Here is a 17,001-nt window from a genome sequence, read left to right as displayed (position 1 = left end):
ATGTCACTGCTGCATCTCTCGAGGTCACGCAAGAAAAGCTCCGACTTGCTTGGAAAAGTCATTTTGCTTCAAACCTTTTTCCTAGGTATTTTGTATTTGAATCAATACGGTAAATCAACGCTGGTGTTGGGCTGAGTAGAAAGCTCATCAATAATAGGTCCCAGAAAAGTCACTACAAATTTCCCATCAATCATACCCAAAAGAAAGCATAGTAGCAGTTGAGTATCATTTAAAAAGTACCTCTTTTGGGTGCGGAACCTCCATCTTTGTGTCTGGGGGACCTTTGATCACCAACACAGCCTGCTCTCTGAGGCTGGGAATGGTTTGAATGTCCCCGTATGTCAAGTAGGCAAATGTAAAAGCAGACAGTCAAGGAAGACACATCAATGGCTAAAATGAAGGTTATTTTAGATATACAAGTGGTCAAAAAAAGGATATCTGGCGCTGGCATCATCCAAACACATCAGATGAATATCACGTGTGCATTTCCCGATCAGCTCATCCAATGTCTTCTCTTCTTGAGCAAGCCTCTTTACTATTTGCACTCTCTCTTCTTGCTGCCCACCACCCCTGTGTACACACCATCAAGCGTCAATTTCAATACAGAAGCAATCAGTCAATGGAACCAAGAATTTGTACTTACAACCACTGCACGTGATTCTTATACTTCTTTTTGATGAGTTTGATCCCCTCCAGGACGTTTGTGACGTCATAGAGGCGTCTCTTAGAGGCTTTGAGGTACTTGCTGACGATGTTAAGGTCCAAAATGCCATCTTTCGCCTGCTCTAGCATCTTTACAAACTTCTGTGTCAATAAAACGAGTGAAGCGTCGTTCCGCGATCTTCTCAAAGTATATTTGAAACCTATGGGAAAAGTTAAAGATTTGTGTGGTACTGCTATGATTGCTGCTTTTAGAGTTTGGGCAGATATACTGTAACTGGTAAGAAGTGAAAGACTCCTACCTGTTCCTCCTGTGCAAGGCAGTGACGTGCTGGGCTTCTTGGCTACGGATACATTGCAACCCTCCTTAGCGACTTCATCAACAGCTTCTTCCTGCTGCAAACATTAAACATAAAAATTACAAGGACATTGTCAAGTAATTATTATTATCATCATCATCATCATCATCATCATGGTGTTTTTTCTATATGTGCATGTAACAACGTTTTACCGTTTTTAATACATGCTGTTTTACGTCCATGATAGCGTGTAATAATTGCAGTATTTTATATTTTCATCATTTTAAACATTACCTGAACTTCCTTGCTAGGCTCATTGATTTCGCATAGCAACTTCAATCAGCAACAGCAACTAAGCTAGTGCTAACTGTTTCATGGATAACAGTGTAATCAACAGCCACTTAGTGTCCGCTTTCGTTAGGATGCCGACTGATGGGATGGCTATATCTCGCAGCACAATACTAGTGCTCCCCGTTGAGCTGGTAAATGTAGCATAGTCGTCGGGTAAAAAATGCTAGAGCAAACGAGCATCTTGTTGAGTCTTCGTCGCGGTGTCGTCGGGTCGAAGTTGAGAGCAGGTATCCACTGATTCAGTCTGACCGGGTGTTTAGTTGGTAGCGAGTGGAATATTAAAGCTGACCAACGTTTCGGCTTGTTGCCACAACCTTTTACAATGCACGTCCGAGGTATGATTACAAGATAGCGTTAACTTTTCCAAACTTATAAACAACACAGTTGCAGCTCAAGTCGGCGTGGGTGGGTGTGTGTACCGCGCGGTCGTGATTGGAGGTGTTGTGTTACTAAGCCAGTAAAATATAGTTCGTGTTTTCGTGTTTGGTGCGACAATAACAATATCGCTTGGTTAATATAGAGATCAGATAATGGTACATTGTTGGCCTTTTTGGGGGTCGAAATAGCCGTTTTACGTGCATTGTTAGCTCCCGCATGCAAACTCGTCTTCTCTCTCGAGAACGCACATAACGAAAATACATGTTTGGGTTGTGGGGAAAGTTAAACAAATGTAGTTTTCCTTTAAGTGTTAAATGTGCGCAGCACTTATCGTGAAATGAATACTCTGCAGAGAAGGGAGTTGGGGAGCTGCATTCGTTGCAATAACTACAAAGACGTCTGCTGTCTACTGTCATGTATGCTTTATTTAAGTATAACATAACAAGCAGCTGTGAAACCGACTCGAGTGCATTGTTACCTTGACTATCTCCTCAAATGCATGCCCATCCAAGGGCAGTAACGATGCTTTGGCCTCTGGAGCCTGTTTGTCTGTTGACTCACATGTCTCTTCCTTTACGTGAGAGGGTGGATCACTCGATGTCGTTTCGTCCAATGTATCCATTTTGTCTTTGGACGCCTCGGTTCTGACCTGCTCGTCCCTTTCCGAGGCTACGGCTACTTCGTCGCTCAGCATGTCTTTGATACTTGTGATTATTATGCTAGCATCTAACGTACATTAGCATAGTAGCGGCGCCGTCGTAACCACACGAATGCCAGTATCTCCTCGTGGGAATGCGTAAGACCCACTTGTTACAGCGTATCAGTTTCAAAACGATACAATGTAAACCTAACAACAAAAGTGTGCCTTTTATACACAACTGTGACTAATAGTTACATCCCGCACAACAACCGACCAGCGTTCACAGGCGGATGTTACGTCATGACCTACAACCTGCAGACCAATGGGATCTGAGTTGTGGAATCACGTGATTTTTATGTTTTCAAATCTTGGAAATAACTCCAAAACGTCAATGGCGATTGTAAAGTCAAAAGTGTTAAAAAATGAAGTTAGACGTAAACACCATGTGACAGCTCTATTAGTTATCAAAGCTTAATTGTTATAAAGGCAATCACACTATTCAACACTTTCATACCAATATGACGACGATTGTGTATGCGACTTGCATATGTTAATTGTGCCGATTAATGGTCTATTTAGTTAAAAAACGACAAGGTGAAGATGATTGTAAAGAGAGAGCACAGTAGAGACAACGAGTATGTAACAACTCTTGTTGCTTATAAAATTTAATGTTAGATGAAAATATTGATTGTAATTAATGTTGAGACAGAGTGGCAATTTGAAGTTTTAAATAACTGAAGTGTGAGTTTAACTCCAGAAAACGTCCTGAAGTTGAGTAGTTAGAAAGCATTAGCCTTTTTAAGTTGAGACAGACTAAAAGTACACAAAGTTGATAGTTGTGTTTTAATACACTTAACAGATTAGAATAAACTTGTTTAGCCAATGACAAGGCTTGTGTCACCGCATAGGATAGCATTTAATCACATTTGCCGGTATTTTCTCGAACTGCAATAAGAAACACAATTGGTGGAATAGTAAATGGGGAAAAAAATTAAGAACTTTAACTCTGCTCTCATAACATGCAATACATACATAATTGAATTACTATTAACTTTTAACTGATGTGAAAACAAAGTAGGTAAAACGTTTTCATTCACATTCTTACATTTGGAATCACTATAAACAACATTAAAACATTATTTGAATTATGCCATTTTCAAGCCATAAAGATCAGCTAGCTGAGTCATGGAAGCAAACATCAGTCATCATCAAACTTAATCTTCTTTCCTTGGAAAGCCAAAATTTGCCCCTGCTGCTCCTTTCTTTTCTTACTGGCCTCCCATGAGGGATGAAGGGCCTGTTGTGGTGCCTGATGGGAAAAGCCACCGCCACCTCTGCGATCATGTTGCCTGCGATCATTGCCACGGCCACGCCCTCTGAGGGGTGTGTCAGGCTGGAAACGTCTTGTCTTGTCTGTTGCTTCTTTGTCTTCCTTCTGGAACCTGTTGGGTTTATCATATTCACGACTTCCTCTGCCCATCGGTTTCCCTCGCCCCCTAAATGAATTCCCTCCTCTGCCCCTGCTTGGTTTTGACTGAGACAAAGAGCAGAAGACAGTCTGAAGTTTGGGTGCTTTGGCCTTTAACCTTGACTCAAGCTCATCTAGTTCACTCTGAATCTTATCTGCTGGTTTTAATGTTTCCTTTTTTCCTGTGTGCACCTCAGCTTTCTCCCCCTCATTCTTCTTTTTCTTGAATTTGCTCACTTTGCCCACAAAAAAGTCATTGTCGCTCTCCTCCGACTGGGATGACTGTTTGTGGAAGCGTTCCTCCGTGCTGTCGTCAAAATAGGGTTTGTCCTCATCGTCTGATATCTCAGAATCGCTCTGGTCATCTTGTTTTGGCTGCGTCGTCTCAGGAACCGGTTTGAGTTTCACAGTACTGTCGTCAAAGATTGATTTGTCCTCATCGTCATCAGATCTCTCTGAATCGCTCTCCGCCTCCTTTTTCATCTGAGGCAGCTCAGGCACCAGCTTAGGTTTATTTTCTGGACCCCTTTCTTGTGTTTTCAGAACCTGTTCATTAAAGTCACTCTTTTTGACTGATGCTGGCCTTACACTTTGAGTGTCCTTTTTAAAAAATAAACCCTTTTCTTGTGTTTTCTGAACCTGTTCATTAAAGTCACTCTTTTTGACTGATGCTGGCCTTACATTTTGAGTGTCCTTTTTAAGTTTCTTCTGAGCAGGAATAGCTTGAGCCTGTTCTACAGTATCCTTGTCAGAGTTGTCTGTTAGGGCTCCTTCGTCACTGTCAGTCATTTCCTCGACTCCCACACTTACATTTTCACCCTTCACCACTTTTTCTACCTTTTCAGCATCTTCCTTTTTCACCTTTGCATTTGTTTCTCCCTGCTTTCCTGCATTCCTCCTCTCATCGCTGAAGGCTTGCACAGCAGCCTTAATGTTCTCAATCCTCTTATTGAACTGTGGGTGCGAAGCGATGCGAGCCACAGCCCGGTCGGACATAGTGGCCTTTGGGTTCTTGCACACCTGATCAAAGTTGAGAGTCGTTTGTAAGGCTGTCTTGGTCACCTGTGGGTAGAGACACATTCAGATTAAATCTTTAATTACATTTTGGATATATTATTTTGGGTATGGGACTTACACGATCTGGTTGGAGTTCTTTCATTGCATGGATTTCCTCTATTAGTCTGGCAGCTCTCCTTTGATTCCGCTCAATGTCCGCCTCTTTGCCCTTCTTCTTCTTCAGCACAGCAATCTGGCGTATGAGCTTCCTGGTAATGAGTGCCCTCACCCTCTTCATCTCGTTCCTCATATTCACCACCTCATTGTTCAAGTTTAGGACCCCTGGCTGATTTTTGTCTTTAGTTTGGGCATGCTTTTTGTGTTTATCTGTGGAATGTTCTGCCACCAATTCCTTTTCCTTGCGACTGTCCTCCACTTCACTTTCTTGTTTCGCCTCTCCTCCAACATCTTCCTCTTCTCTGACATTACCTTTCTCAACCTCTGCCTCTCCTCTCACATCTTCCTTCTCCTCTTGGTTGGCTCCTTTTACTTGTACCTGTTCTCCCACTTCTTCTCCCTTCTCCTCATCAGTATTGGGCACCATTTCCTCAAACTTGGCCTCAGGACTGATCATCTGTTAAAGCATGGACACAAACAATTAACTGTAAACAGTAAAAATATTTGTAAACATGTCCATTCATTATCTATACAGCGTCTTGGTCACGGGTGAGCATGAATCTATCCCATGTGACTGTGGAAATTGGTGAACATCGGAAGAGAAATTCCTCACAATCTGAAACAAATGAAAACCTGCAAAGTTTGTAAAGTATTCGCCTCGAAATGAGCACTTGAGTGATCGTAGTGTGGCATAGAGCCTTGACTTGCAAAAAAAAATTTAATTTTCCATTCGAAAACATATTATATTCCTTCAACCAAAGACAGTGTCTAATCTACGGTTGATTACATTCGTAAACACGAGTGAATGCTGTGCTTAAGGCAATCAGTAAACAAAAACGTGGTGGAGTGAGCATGCCTGGCGAAGTCGTACAGAGCTGCATTAATGAACATCTGGGCTAAGTTAAACTAACAATACTAAAATATTCCCATAAGTATATAGAATATTGTGTCGATATTTCAAGCCCTACCGTGGTTTAATGGCAAATAAACGCTCAAAATTGAGACATTCCTGTCGAGTCGCTGTGGGCCGCCATGTTGTACGTACTCTTCTGATGTCGTCATCACGTCAGACGTCGAGAAGGGCACGCGGCGCGTCGTGAAAGGGGGAGGTCCTTTCGCGGACTGTTATTATTTATTTCTTTGTTTCATTTGTACTTAACAACAATGGTGGCTAATTGAAGACATGCTCGTATGATAAGCGTGAGCGAATGACAGCCCCTTGCTCCACTTACCACACCGACATAACGGGCGAATCATCGGGGGGAGGATGAAGCGGCGCAATGCGGACTGCAGCAAACTCAGACGGCCGTTAAAACGGAACCGAATCACCGAGGGTATATATAGCAGGTACAGAAAATGGTTTGGAAGGACGCTATTGTATGACAATGGCGCCTCTCGGTGTGGCGACGTTGGGCTTCCAGGTTGTGCTTTTCATTCATGTTTAACATAAATGTACATTTCGAGACATTTAAAGGGATAAATGAACATTGGTTAATGCTATGGGCCCGAATGTGGTGTTTTGTTGCTGGCTAGCTAGCTCATTCAAATCTGGAGCCATTTTTAAATAAACGGGCCATTGATTGAATTGTAGCGTGTGAATATGCATTAGTTCAAACACATTATTTTGTCAGGATGTGAACGTTTTATATATCCCTTTTGCTAAACGAGGCATCCATCTCCGATAGATTGACATTGTAGGTCAATATGGATATAAACAAAAAAAATTTCACTAACAATTTAATTTAAAAATATATAAACAGGCATAGTGTATGTATATTTGGGAAATGTATAAAACATGGTCAGTTCTTGGACTTTCTACACAAAGTGCCGCCGTTTAAAAAAAATAACACAAAAAGCAAGTGTCAATAGGTGAAGCTGAAGTATCGCGAGATTTGCTTATGTTTCTCGGAAGTAGGGGTTCAATTTGTATTCCTCCAGAACACATTTTGGAGTGTTCAACTTTGGAGAAAGACATTTTGACTTAACACATCCTGGACTTTATGTGCACTTTCTAAACATTTCAATGGCCCTGATGGCAAAAAAACATGTTTGGATTTCAGGAGATTGAAGTTGTTTGTCTTTTTCCGCAGTACATTTCTGTATCTGAAGTTCCTGGTTGTGTGGGTGCTGGTTTTGCTGGCTGACTTTGTGCTGGAGTTCAGGTTTGAGTACCTGTGGCCCTTCTGGCTTTTCCTCCGCAGCGTCTATGATTCCTACAGGTATCAAGGACTGGTAAGAGTTTTTTTTCCATTTAAAGTCACAACGAATTAATCCAGTCCATCTGAGAATGATGATTAATATTCCCTTTCAGGCATTCTCGTTCTTCTTCGTATTTGTGGCATTAACGTCAGACATCATTTGCCTCCTCCTCATCCCCGTTCAGTGGCTCTTCTTTGCTGCCAGTACTTACGTATGGGTCCAGTATGTGTGGCACACAGGTTAGTGGAAGTCAATTCTGAGTATTTTCTCCTTATTTTGTCAAAGCCTGAAGGATTGAAGCTGTAATATGCTAGTAGTCTTCACATGCATCTCTACTGTACTTGTGCAGAAAACCTTGAACGTGTGTGTTTTTGACACTTAGAGAGAGGCGTGTGTCTACCCACTGTATCGCTGTGGATCCTGTTTGTGTACATCGAAGCTGCCATCCGCTTTAAGGATCTGAAGAATTTTCATGTTGACTTGTGTCGACCTTTTGCCGCTCACTGGTAGGTCTTTCAATTACGTTGTATTCATTCAGGATGCAGTTCACTGCTTGACTTAAGTTCATTTATTCCAGGCTCTTTCCTGCTTTATCAAATTGAAGTAATGAATGCAGAGCGGACATTCTCCATATTTGTCCTTTTTCTTCTAGTATCGGCTACCCAGTTGTTACCCTAGGCTTCGGCTTCAAGAGCTACGTTAGCTACAAGATGCGACTAAGAAAACAGAAGGAGGTGCAAAAGGAGAATGAGTTCTACATGGAGCTGCTACAACAGGCTCTACCTCCAGAGCAGCAGATGCTACAGCGACAAGAGAGGGAAGCAGAGGAGGGTGAGATATGCACACAACTTTCATGTATAAAAGACAGACATGCAGCACAGATCACCTTTAATCTGACCATTTATGTTTCCCTTCTTTCTCCTGTTTTAGCCAAAGGGATTTCAGAGGCGGAACCCCCAGTAACGTCACAAAACGGGGGACCTCCCGGTAAGAAAAGCACTCCAGTACCATTGCCAGAGCTGGAATACCGGGAAAAAGGGAAGGACAGCACTGCAAAAGAGCGGGAAGGGAAAAAGCAAAACAGTATTGGAATCAATAACAACATTATACACTCACTGGACTCCAAACTACAGGAGACGGAATACATTGAAAACTACATCAGGGCAAAGAAACTGAGTAACGACGTGGCGGGAGATAACGCACATGGTGACACCAATGCAAATGCCGCTTCCAAGGAGGAAGCGGTGGGAAGTGGGAAGAACTACAAAAATGCTTCCGGAGGTGGCATCTCCAATTCGCCTCCCCGGAATCACAGTTTTAGCAACGGCAGTGTTCAAATGGGTTCCTCGGCCAGTAAGAGTGAGAAAAAGCAGAAGGGGAACGGGAAAAGTCAGAAGGATCCTGTGGAGAACTGCATCCCGAACAACCAGCTGGGAAAAGTGGATGCATTAGTTCGGTAAGTGACATTTCATCTAAGTGATGGAATTAAGCGTAGTACCGTAACGGCAGTGTTCTCAAATTAGTGTTAACAGATGTGGCTGCAGGCAACCAACCTCCCGATATGCACTAAAAAAGTAGCAACTTGGTTGCTGTGAAACCCATGCGTGATACACTTGCTGTACAGTTGTTTACATTGGTTACATTTCTTCTGAATGAACACCAATTATTATAACATTGGTTCTGTAGCTGCTGTGCTGTGCAATACACAGACAGTTGTTGAAAAAAAGTCCACTACCACTTCTCATGCACACCATATTAAGTTGGAAAAGTCTCTTGTTATAGTATGTAATGACTTTCAACAGGTCACACTGTGGCCTAGTGGCCACAGTCGGAAGAGCATCCCTCTGGGTACTCCAGCTTCCTCCCATGCTCCAAAAATATGCATATTAGGCTGAGTGGCGATTCTAAATTGTCCATAGGTGTGAATGTGACTGATTGTCCATATGTGCCCTGGGATTGGCTGGCGACCAGTCTAGGGTGCGATGTTGCCTGAAGGTGCTGGGGAGTCTCCAGGTCACCTGTGACCCTAATTAAGACAAGGGGTATAGAAGATGGATAGAGTTTTAACTTAGAGAAATAATTGTCTTGTCCGGTGAAAAGGCTGGAGCAGGATGTAAAGCGCCTAAAGGCGGACCTCCAGGCCAACAGGCAGCTAGAGTCGGACCTACGGTGTCAGCTGTCCACTCTTAGCAGCCAAGATCGCAGCCTCCGCTCCGAATTGGGCCAGCTCCGACAGGACAACGACCTGCTCCAGAACAAGTGAGTGAAAACACAAACTTAATTAACAATGTTTTACTACCTGGATGAGGGCAACTCTGTGTTCATGTTGCTATCCGCCACTTTAGGCTACACGGTGCCGTCCAGGCCAAGCAGAAGGACAAGCAGACCATCTCCCAGCTGGAGAAGAGACTAAAAGCTGAGCAGGAGGCTCGCACCTTGGCTGAAAAACAGCTGGCAGACGAGAGGAAAAAGAAGAAGATGGAGGAGGCGACAGCTGCCAGAGCGGTGGCTTTGGCCGCAGCCACAAGGTACTCGCTGCAGGAAGTAGACACTGAAGCAGTGGATTGTACCTCTTTCAAGGTTTTGTATTCTTATAGAGTGGAGTCCACTGACTCCCTGCGTGGTCGAATTAGAGAGCTGGAGACAGAGTGCAAGAAGCTCAGCCTGGACATGAAACTCAAGGAGGAGCAGATTAGGGATCTGGAGGGCAAGTGTCAGGTAAGACGCCACAAAATAAGTTTAACATATTTTTGAGGCGTAATGCTCATAACTCCTGAATTTTGTCTTGCAGGAGTTGCGGAAGTATAAAGAGAATGAGAAGGACACAGAGGTGCTGATGTCTGCATTGTCAGCCATGCAGGAGAAGACGCAGCACCTGGAGAACAGCCTCAGTGCTGAGACCAGGATCAAGCTGGATCTCTTTTCTGCACTGGGGGACGCTAAGCGGCAGCTGGAGATAGCGCAAGGTATGACTCCTCAAATACTGATTTTTACAGTGCTCATGACACCAAAAAGCGATTGGTAGGGCTCATCTCATGTGTCTCCCCCACTCATACAGGCCAGATCCACCAGAGGGAGCAAGAGATTGCAGAGCTCAAGCAGAAGATAGCTGAGGTGATGGCAGTGATGCCCAGCCTCGCCTACTCATCTGACAGCAGCAACCTGAGCCCGGTGACCCCCCACTACTCCTCCAAGTTCATGGACAATAGTCCCTCTTCTCTGGACCCGAACGCCTCAGTCTACCAGCCCCTCAAAAAATGACTCTAATGTGACTAAATCCACTTTTTTTGTTGTTAAATCTGTTTCAATTCGGGTCAATGTGAGTTTACAAAGCCTCTGACAGTGTTTGCACTTGAAGTACACATATAGACATATCTGATTTTAAAGGGAAATTTTGCAGGGGAGGTTTGTCAAGTTTCATTTGATTTATAGGAGATAAGAATGAAGGTGAAAGAGCCATTGTACGTTGCTTTGAGTCTGTTATTTTTTTCTTCAACACGCTTTAACGGCTCATCTTGAACGTAAAGGTACTATAACATGAATGTACAAACTATTCATGCTTTCAGATCCATGTTATGTTCAATACTGATTGTTCAGACGGTATGCACTTCCCCTTAAAACGAGTACAAGCATTATCCCGCTTAATTTATTGTCTAAATGCTGTCTTTGCCGCCGCTCCAAGATTTATCACGGCACTACCAAAACCTGAAATGCCACGTTTGCTGCAAACACCTTTCCTTTCCATGTGGACCAAATCGGTTGCAGATTTTACAGTGCCTTGCAATTTCTGCAATGTCTCTTACATTTACTGACTTACATTTACTGACTTGGGCTGTTTTGGTATTGAAAGTCAAACACAGCAATCCAAAGCCGGCGTTATGTCTGGCTTTCATAGTGACCCAGTCTGCCAAACATCAACTAAACTGTCTTGGCTCCTCATGCCTAACAGTTTGGCTACTTTTGTTTACAACATTGTACATGAACTTACAGAGGAATGTCTGTTGAAGTGCCACATGTCGCTATGTGTTTTCCATTCAAGTATATAATATGCTTGCATATTTTTATTTGCAACAAAAAAAGGGTGCTGTTTTTGTTTTTGTCACTAGAACGTACCGAGATGGTGTTGTGTTTACAAGGCTGACGGGTTGGCACTTGATTGTGTTTTTAATCACGAGGTAGTACAGTATTTCATTTCCCACCATTCTATTTTTTTTCAAAGCGGGAAGGATATGTGAATGGATCAGTTATGTTTGTGCTCTCTATCCTGTTGTTGTGGATCGTTTTGAAATTGTGAATTCAGTTGTAAAGAAAAGGGAAAGAAAGGTCGACGGCTTGTGTCCTGTTTTCTCACGTTTTTTTTAAAGTGACGGCCCAATTTATTAAAGTTGCTGGAGGCAGTGCAAGCAAGCCATGTCCTAATACCTGTGCCAGACAAACGTATCCAAAACTTTTCGAACAATAAACTTTAGACAAAATTGCCAAACAATACAAGGCATAAATGAACTATAACGATTTCGACATAAAACCCAAGTCTATACCGCACAAAGTGCTTGTATTGGCGCTGTTATGTCACGTGCATTGAAACATTTCCAACAACACATGAACGCATCACAGTACCACAACACCACGCCAACCGGAAGGTCTGTCTAATGTAGCCGGGTTTCCTGCACTTTTTCACGCCGATATGGATGCTCTAAAGTGGGCTGGGAGAGTCATTCGGAGACCCAGTGTGTCTCAAGAAACCCGGACTGTCGGAAGACACAGAAGTAAGTGGTGACTGTCATTTTAACAAAAACACGTTGGCTAGCAAAGTGGCTTAAATGTTTTTCTTGTATATTCTGTAACATTTTTATTTTCTTGTGCCTTATATTGTTTAAAATATGTATACATACATATTTGGTAAAGCTTGCATTGGAATACATTTAAAGCAGTGTGTTCATTATAACAAAGTTCTTAGCTCTTTCAGCTGTTTTTCAAACAGCTTTTCCTGAAGTGGTCACCTGTTATATTTCATATAACGTCAATTAAACACCGAAACGTTTGATTGGCCTGTAAATGATCAGTGACCAGTAATAGTGGTATCTTCTCTCCAACTTTAAAGGCAACTGTTTTTTCCCCATTACGGCCATTTCAGACCCGTTTACTGCCTACTGACCCGCTGCACATTGTAGTATAGATTACAGTGGACTAATCCCAACTGGACGCCATTGTGGCAACTTAGAGTGCACTACTCGGCTGCAACCAGCAGAGGCGCTGTAGATACAAGTATGCTGTGTGAAGAGGAAGAAAATGACGTCAGCTATTTGAAGTTGAGCTACATCCTTAAATATGGGCAGCATTATGCCACCCGATATAAAACTGCGTGTGTACAGTACTATCCATTGTTTATCAGTGGAGGTAAAATGCTAGTAATGGTGATTTTCAAGGTAACTGCCTTGTTTTCTTGCTCCAGCCTTCCCCCTCCTCTTTCTCTCTGGCTGAGGAAATGTATGTAAACACAACTCAAGGTCAGGGCCGAACAGGACCAGAGCTGATAAGAAACCACACAAGCATATACTGTTTTGATGCTCCTCAAGATGTCCCTTTTAGCCTTTAAAATGAGCATAATACTTGCTTCTAACCCCCCTTTTTTAGCCCCATACATTGTTTTGGAGGTCATTTATTTACCCTGACAGCACCGCTGGGCAAGATATGTCATGTTTAGCAACAGGAATGGCCTTAAAAGGCTGTTTACATGTCCCTGCTTGTCAGATATTGTTTTTTGTTTCCCTGCAGAGCTTCCGGAGAACTGGACCGACACAAGAGGGGCCATCCTGGAGGGGATGACCTTTAACCTCCGTCACATTGGCATGACCTTGGTAGCCCAGCCCCAGGGGGAAGGTGTAGCAGCAGAGGCTATAAAGAGGATTATCGCCATGGTGGGAGGCTTGTTCCTTTTGCACTGTACTCTCAGGGGCACCAGTAAGGAAAAGTGTGACGATAACCATAGAGCTAAAAATGGAAGTGACTACCTGACTGCTCAGTCCAAATACGAGCAAAACAATTCCAAACATCACTACTACTAGTCCTACTATTCTGGGTAAAATCTGGCACGTAAGAATCTTGTGCAGTATGTCCAGAGCAGTCCCATCATATAATAGGGCAGGGGTGTCCAAAATGTACTCCAAATAATATGCAATAATCCATATTAAAAATGTTTACTCCTGTTAAATGACCAACAGGCGAAAGCCAGTGGGAAGAAAGCTGAGAAAGTGTCTCTGAAAGTCTCCATTCAAGGCATCACGCTCTACGACACCGCCACCAATAGATGCATGGAAAATATCTCCATCTTCAAGTGAGCGCATCTGTAATCATTATTGCTGTATAATATAATATATATATATATATATAAATAAAATCTTTCACCTCCGACCTGCAGGATATCCTTCTGCACAGTGGACAAAGTGCACGACCGAGTGTTTGCATTTATCGCAGAGAGCAACCTCAACGGGACGCTGGCGTGCCACGCCTACCTGTGCTCCAAGAGGAAAGAAGTATGGATGGCAATTTGTCTCAAATGTTTTGATTGTTATTCATACATATTCAAGTGTGTTTATCTCCACCGGAACAGGCTAAGGCTGTAGCTTTGACAGTAGCGCAGGCCTTCAGAGTGACTCTGGAACTGTGGGAAGTGGCCAGAGATGGTATGACACCCTCTTTATAGTGGCTTCCATGTGAAAAAGATGTGCACAAATAACCCAGCCTTGTCAATGTTCTAGAAGAAGGAAGGCAAGCCAAGCCTAGTTCAGGTGGAGAGGTCAGCAGTAACTCCAATATGGATGCTGTGAAAGGTAACAACTGCAACCACAGTCATACATCTTTTTAAACAAAAGTGAGCATTATTATGTTCATATGGTGGATTTCTATGATGCCACCTCTTGAAAGATGTTTCCCCTGACAACCTGTTGGACTCTGAGGGCACTTTAAAGGCGGGAGCAGAGACCAATAGCAAGGCTGATGAGTTGGACAACCAGAGCACATCTGAGAGTATTAATAACCAAGCCTGGGTAGGTAAAAGATGATGCAACAGTAGTATTCTCTGCTGGACAGGTTATAAACAGTTGTTTTTTTTACACAGGAAATACACAATGATTTGGATGCCACCTTCTCCAGGTGAGATACACAAGATAAATATTTTGTCAGGTGATCCTAATCATGGCAATTAAAAATAAAGAATAGCCTCATTTTGTATTGTTTGGCTCTACAGCGACACTCGCTGGTGGTATCTGTGTACTGCATAATAGTGTTCAATGATTTATATATACGTATATGTCACAATGTATGAATGTTTATATGTGGTAATTAAACTTTGTTGTGTCTTTTGCTGTACTCTGGACAGGTCTGCTTCAGTTCCAGGTGAAGTGAAGTATGCCGTTTAATGTTTTAAATGAAAATCACGCTGCACCTCACTGCACTGATTGTCTTGCTTGACCCTAATCACCTCTAAAAATAATCACATCAAGCGTTAATGTGTTGTTCTTTACTGGTTCTACTAAATGTAACGACTTCATTCATGTTTCCCCTTCAGACTGGCCATGTCGCGTTCTAAGTCCCAGATCCTGGACGCTGGGGTGATTCCCCAAGAATGGCTGAATGGACCCGACTGGGACAGTGTCAACGGAAACACCCCCCCAAAAAAGAGGCAAGTGTCATGAATGCAGCGGGACTTGACTGTCTATGTTGGAGTCCCAACAGCGTAGACAGATGCCTGAACACGCCAAAGCAAGAATAAAATCTATCATTGCTTCAAACATCCCTAAAACATTTAATGAATGAGCATATTTAGCTTTGATCAGATCATTTAAGATTGTTTATCATGAGACCAGCAGGTGGCAGTATAGTACCGGGCTGAGCAATGAGGACCCAGACATATTTGTTTTATATAGTCTTGCAATCTCAGCTGGCTTCAATGCACTACATTCAAACTGAACGAAGAAAAGAAGGACTCGTTTCATCGTGCGTATATGTTTTAGTGATATATTTTCTTTCCACGTGACGCTGAAAGTCATGTGCTTCCCTCTGCCGTGCCTTCTCAGGCTCAGCGAATCAACTTTGGATCTGAACACTGTGACCCACCCTGCTTACTTAACCGCCTGCATTATTTAACGGTCTTTCCTCACGCTTGGATGGAAGCTGAGAAAGTGCACTCTCTCAGTCAGAGATTGGACAAACACGTACTGTGTAGCGCGTTGCGATGACTACAAGGTGCAGAGGCCTCAAAGGTCAAGTGAGAAATATGTTTAAAAAAATGCTACAGGAGCAAAAAACCAGTAAGCAACCAGAAAAAGAAATTCCATTATGTGCATGTGAAGGCATCAGAAGGCATCACTGTATCCAGTTGAAATGTATTAGCTAACATGTGCAGGAAGCGTCCACCATAAATAGCCCCAAAGTGCAGCATCGCACGTCGCAAGGGGGCAAATACAGCACAGTAAATTTGAGCAGCCTCGTTCCCCGTCACTGCACGGTCAAAGATGTCTCCTCAATGAAGCTATTAGATGGAAAGCGATGCCAGCCTGCTTGGCCAAGTGGCGCGAGTCCAAAGATGAAGCATTTCCCCCGAGCAACCTCACGGAAAAGACAAGTATTTTATATTTGTCAGAAGGATAAGCAAGGGGAAGAGTGTCTCAAAGGCAACAAACACACACAAACACAGTAGAAGCTCGGGGGGGAGGGGGTGATAAGAATAAAAGCATGGGGCCGGGCTACGTCCTGGATTACTGGGAATGGTTATGTAATTAACGCAGGGAAAAGCTCAAGTCACTGTAGATCATTTCAAAGGTCCAATCATCTAACTGACACAATGCCTTCATTGATCCTCCACCACTATTGATACCCATGAGTCCTCCACTCAAATAAACGCCACCTCAATAAACCTCAATAAAACCTAATTTACTATAGTAATGTTTCCACTAAGCACTACAGTTTGGTCACAGTAAAAACGGGCTCCTCTGGAATAAACACCTTATTTTTCACATTAGAAAGAAATACCAAACAGCTGATGTTACGAGGTGGCTGTAGTCACCTGTACTATAACAACAGGTCCACTAAGTGTTTCAATTTTGTCACACAGTACAAATAAAGACCTCCTTTCAAATAAACACCTCATACTTTTCCTGTAGAAAACAAAAGAGTAGCACCACTATGCAGCTGTTATTGTCTTTACTATAGATATATTACTACCAAGTGCCAGAGTTTAAGAATACAGTCAAAATAAAGGCCTCCTCTCAAATAAATGCCAATACAGACAAAAATAGTGGTGCAATTAGTTGTTAGCTGTTATTACTTTTTACAATTAATAGCCATGTTTTCACGAAACATTACTGTTGGACACAGTACAAATAAGGCCTCCTCTTGAATAAATGCCTCCTTTTTCCTCTTTAGGAAAATAAAATCTGTACTGCTAATAAGTAGATGTACCATAATAACAAAGATAGCAACACATCGTTGGCACTACAGCTGGTGACAAGTAAAGGCCTCCCATCTACGTAATTGATGCCTCCTTCAAATAAACACCTTTTTTTCCTCCCCAGAAAATAAGACCCTTGTTAGCTTTAGTAATCATTACTATAGCAACTTTTCCTACAGTTGATGGCCCAATACAAATAAAATGAACGCCTCCCTCAAATAAACACTAATTTCCTAGTGCACTTTAAAATAAACACAATCGGGCAAAATTGAGCACTGAAAATATTTATTTCTTAATAATACATATTTAATACATATTTGGTCAGTCCCTAATTGTGTTTATTTAAGAAAGAATTTGGCACTGGCAAAAGATAATATGCAGTCTA

The 17,001-nt window shown here is 42.6% G+C and overlaps 4 protein-coding genes across 8 annotated transcripts; 2 read left to right on the top strand and 2 right to left on the bottom strand.

Moving 5' to 3' along the window:
* Window positions 1-392: 392 nt before the first annotated feature.
* LOC131102404 (transcription factor E2F1) lies at window positions 393-2,640 on the bottom strand. Its single transcript, XM_058048056.2, has 4 exons — window positions 2,167-2,640; window positions 963-1,056; window positions 644-863; window positions 393-570 (listed from the first exon to the last, which is right to left on the bottom strand). Exons 1-4 carry the CDS (start codon window positions 2,380-2,382, stop codon window positions 408-410), a joined length of 693 nt encoding a protein of 230 aa, XP_057904039.2. The 5' UTR covers window positions 2,383-2,640; the 3' UTR covers window positions 393-407.
* Window positions 2,641-3,157: 517 nt separating this feature from the next.
* Window positions 3,158-6,085, bottom strand: srfbp1 (serum response factor binding protein 1). Its single transcript, XM_058048049.2, has 3 exons — window positions 5,938-6,085; window positions 4,932-5,426; window positions 3,158-4,858 (listed from the first exon to the last, which is right to left on the bottom strand). Exons 2-3 carry the CDS (start codon window positions 5,424-5,426, stop codon window positions 3,527-3,529), a joined length of 1,827 nt encoding a protein of 608 aa, XP_057904032.2. The 5' UTR covers window positions 5,938-6,085; the 3' UTR covers window positions 3,158-3,526.
* LOC131102393 (macoilin-1) lies at window positions 6,008-11,575 on the top strand. Its single transcript, XM_058048039.2, has 11 exons — window positions 6,008-6,316; window positions 7,060-7,201; window positions 7,281-7,407; window positions 7,551-7,674; window positions 7,821-7,999; window positions 8,099-8,624; window positions 9,269-9,427; window positions 9,514-9,696; window positions 9,766-9,886; window positions 9,960-10,134; window positions 10,227-11,575. The coding sequence occupies exons 1-11, from the start codon at window positions 6,237-6,239 to the stop codon at window positions 10,427-10,429; spliced, it is 2,019 nt and encodes a 672-aa protein (XP_057904022.1). The 5' UTR covers window positions 6,008-6,236; the 3' UTR covers window positions 10,430-11,575.
* A 76-nt stretch (window positions 11,576-11,651) lies between these two features.
* Window positions 11,652-15,861, top strand: LOC131102405 (low density lipoprotein receptor adapter protein 1-A). Of its 5 annotated transcripts, none has more exons than XM_078792039.1 (11): window positions 11,652-11,934; window positions 12,944-13,086; window positions 13,390-13,502; window positions 13,587-13,701; window positions 13,779-13,851; window positions 13,933-13,998; window positions 14,093-14,214; window positions 14,286-14,320; window positions 14,547-14,573; window positions 14,736-14,849; window positions 15,244-15,861. In XM_078792039.1, exons 1-11 carry the CDS (start codon window positions 11,853-11,855, stop codon window positions 15,311-15,313), a joined length of 960 nt encoding a protein of 319 aa, XP_078648165.1. In that variant the 5' UTR covers window positions 11,652-11,852; the 3' UTR covers window positions 15,314-15,861. The 5 variants fall into 5 exon arrangements, 4 of the variants coding, with proteins under 4 accessions (XP_078648165.1, XP_057904042.2, XP_057904041.2 ...); XM_058048059.2 differs by having other exon boundaries at window positions 11,653-11,934; window positions 13,930-13,998; XM_058048058.2 differs by having other exon boundaries at window positions 11,653-11,934; window positions 13,927-13,998.
* The last annotated feature ends 1,140 nt before the right edge of the window (window positions 15,862-17,001 follow it).

The sequence above is a fragment of the Doryrhamphus excisus genome, linkage group LG7 (assembly GCF_037039965.1).
Source record: "Doryrhamphus excisus strain RoL-2023G ecotype Guam linkage group LG7, RoL_Dexc_Guam_v1.1, whole genome shotgun sequence".
Classification (NCBI taxonomy): domain Eukaryota; kingdom Metazoa; phylum Chordata; class Actinopteri; order Syngnathiformes; family Syngnathidae; genus Doryrhamphus; species Doryrhamphus excisus.
This window is presented reverse-complemented; position numbering and strand designations above follow the sequence as displayed.

Excerpts from the sequence above, each read along its gene's own strand:
- LOC131102404 (XM_058048056.2), bottom strand. The coding sequence starts at position 2,382 with ATGCTGAGCGACGAAGTAGCCGTAGCCTCGGAAAGGGACGAGCAGGTC. Across the intron at positions 1,057-2,166 it reads CATTTGAGGAGATAGTCAAG|CAGGAAGAAGCTGTTGATGA; the intron begins GTAACAATGCAC and ends TAATGTTTGCAG. Across the intron at positions 571-643 it reads AAGAATCACGTGCAGTGGTT|GGGTGGTGGGCAGCAAGAAG; the intron begins GTAAGTACAAAT and ends GTGTGTACACAG.
- srfbp1 (XM_058048049.2), bottom strand. The coding sequence starts at position 5,426 with ATGATCAGTCCTGAGGCCAAGTTTGAGGAAATGGTGCCCAATACTGAT. Across the intron at positions 4,859-4,931 it reads AAGAACTCCAACCAGATCGT|GTGACCAAGACAGCCTTACA; the intron begins GTAAGTCCCATA and ends CTCTACCCACAG.
- LOC131102393 (XM_058048039.2), top strand. The coding sequence starts at position 6,237 with ATGAAGCGGCGCAATGCGGACTGCAGCAAACTCAGACGGCCGTTAAAA. Across the intron at positions 9,697-9,765 it reads GCTTTGGCCGCAGCCACAAG|AGTGGAGTCCACTGACTCCC; the intron begins GTACTCGCTGCA and ends GTATTCTTATAG. Across the intron at positions 9,887-9,959 it reads ATCTGGAGGGCAAGTGTCAG|GAGTTGCGGAAGTATAAAGA; the intron begins GTAAGACGCCAC and ends TTTGTCTTGCAG.
- LOC131102405 (XM_058048058.2), top strand. The coding sequence starts at position 11,853 with ATGGATGCTCTAAAGTGGGCTGGGAGAGTCATTCGGAGACCCAGTGTG. Across the intron at positions 13,999-14,092 it reads CAATATGGATGCTGTGAAAG|ATGTTTCCCCTGACAACCTG; the intron begins GTAACAACTGCA and ends ACCTCTTGAAAG. Across the intron at positions 14,850-15,243 it reads AACACCCCCCCAAAAAAGAG|GCTCAGCGAATCAACTTTGG; the intron begins GCAAGTGTCATG and ends GTGCCTTCTCAG.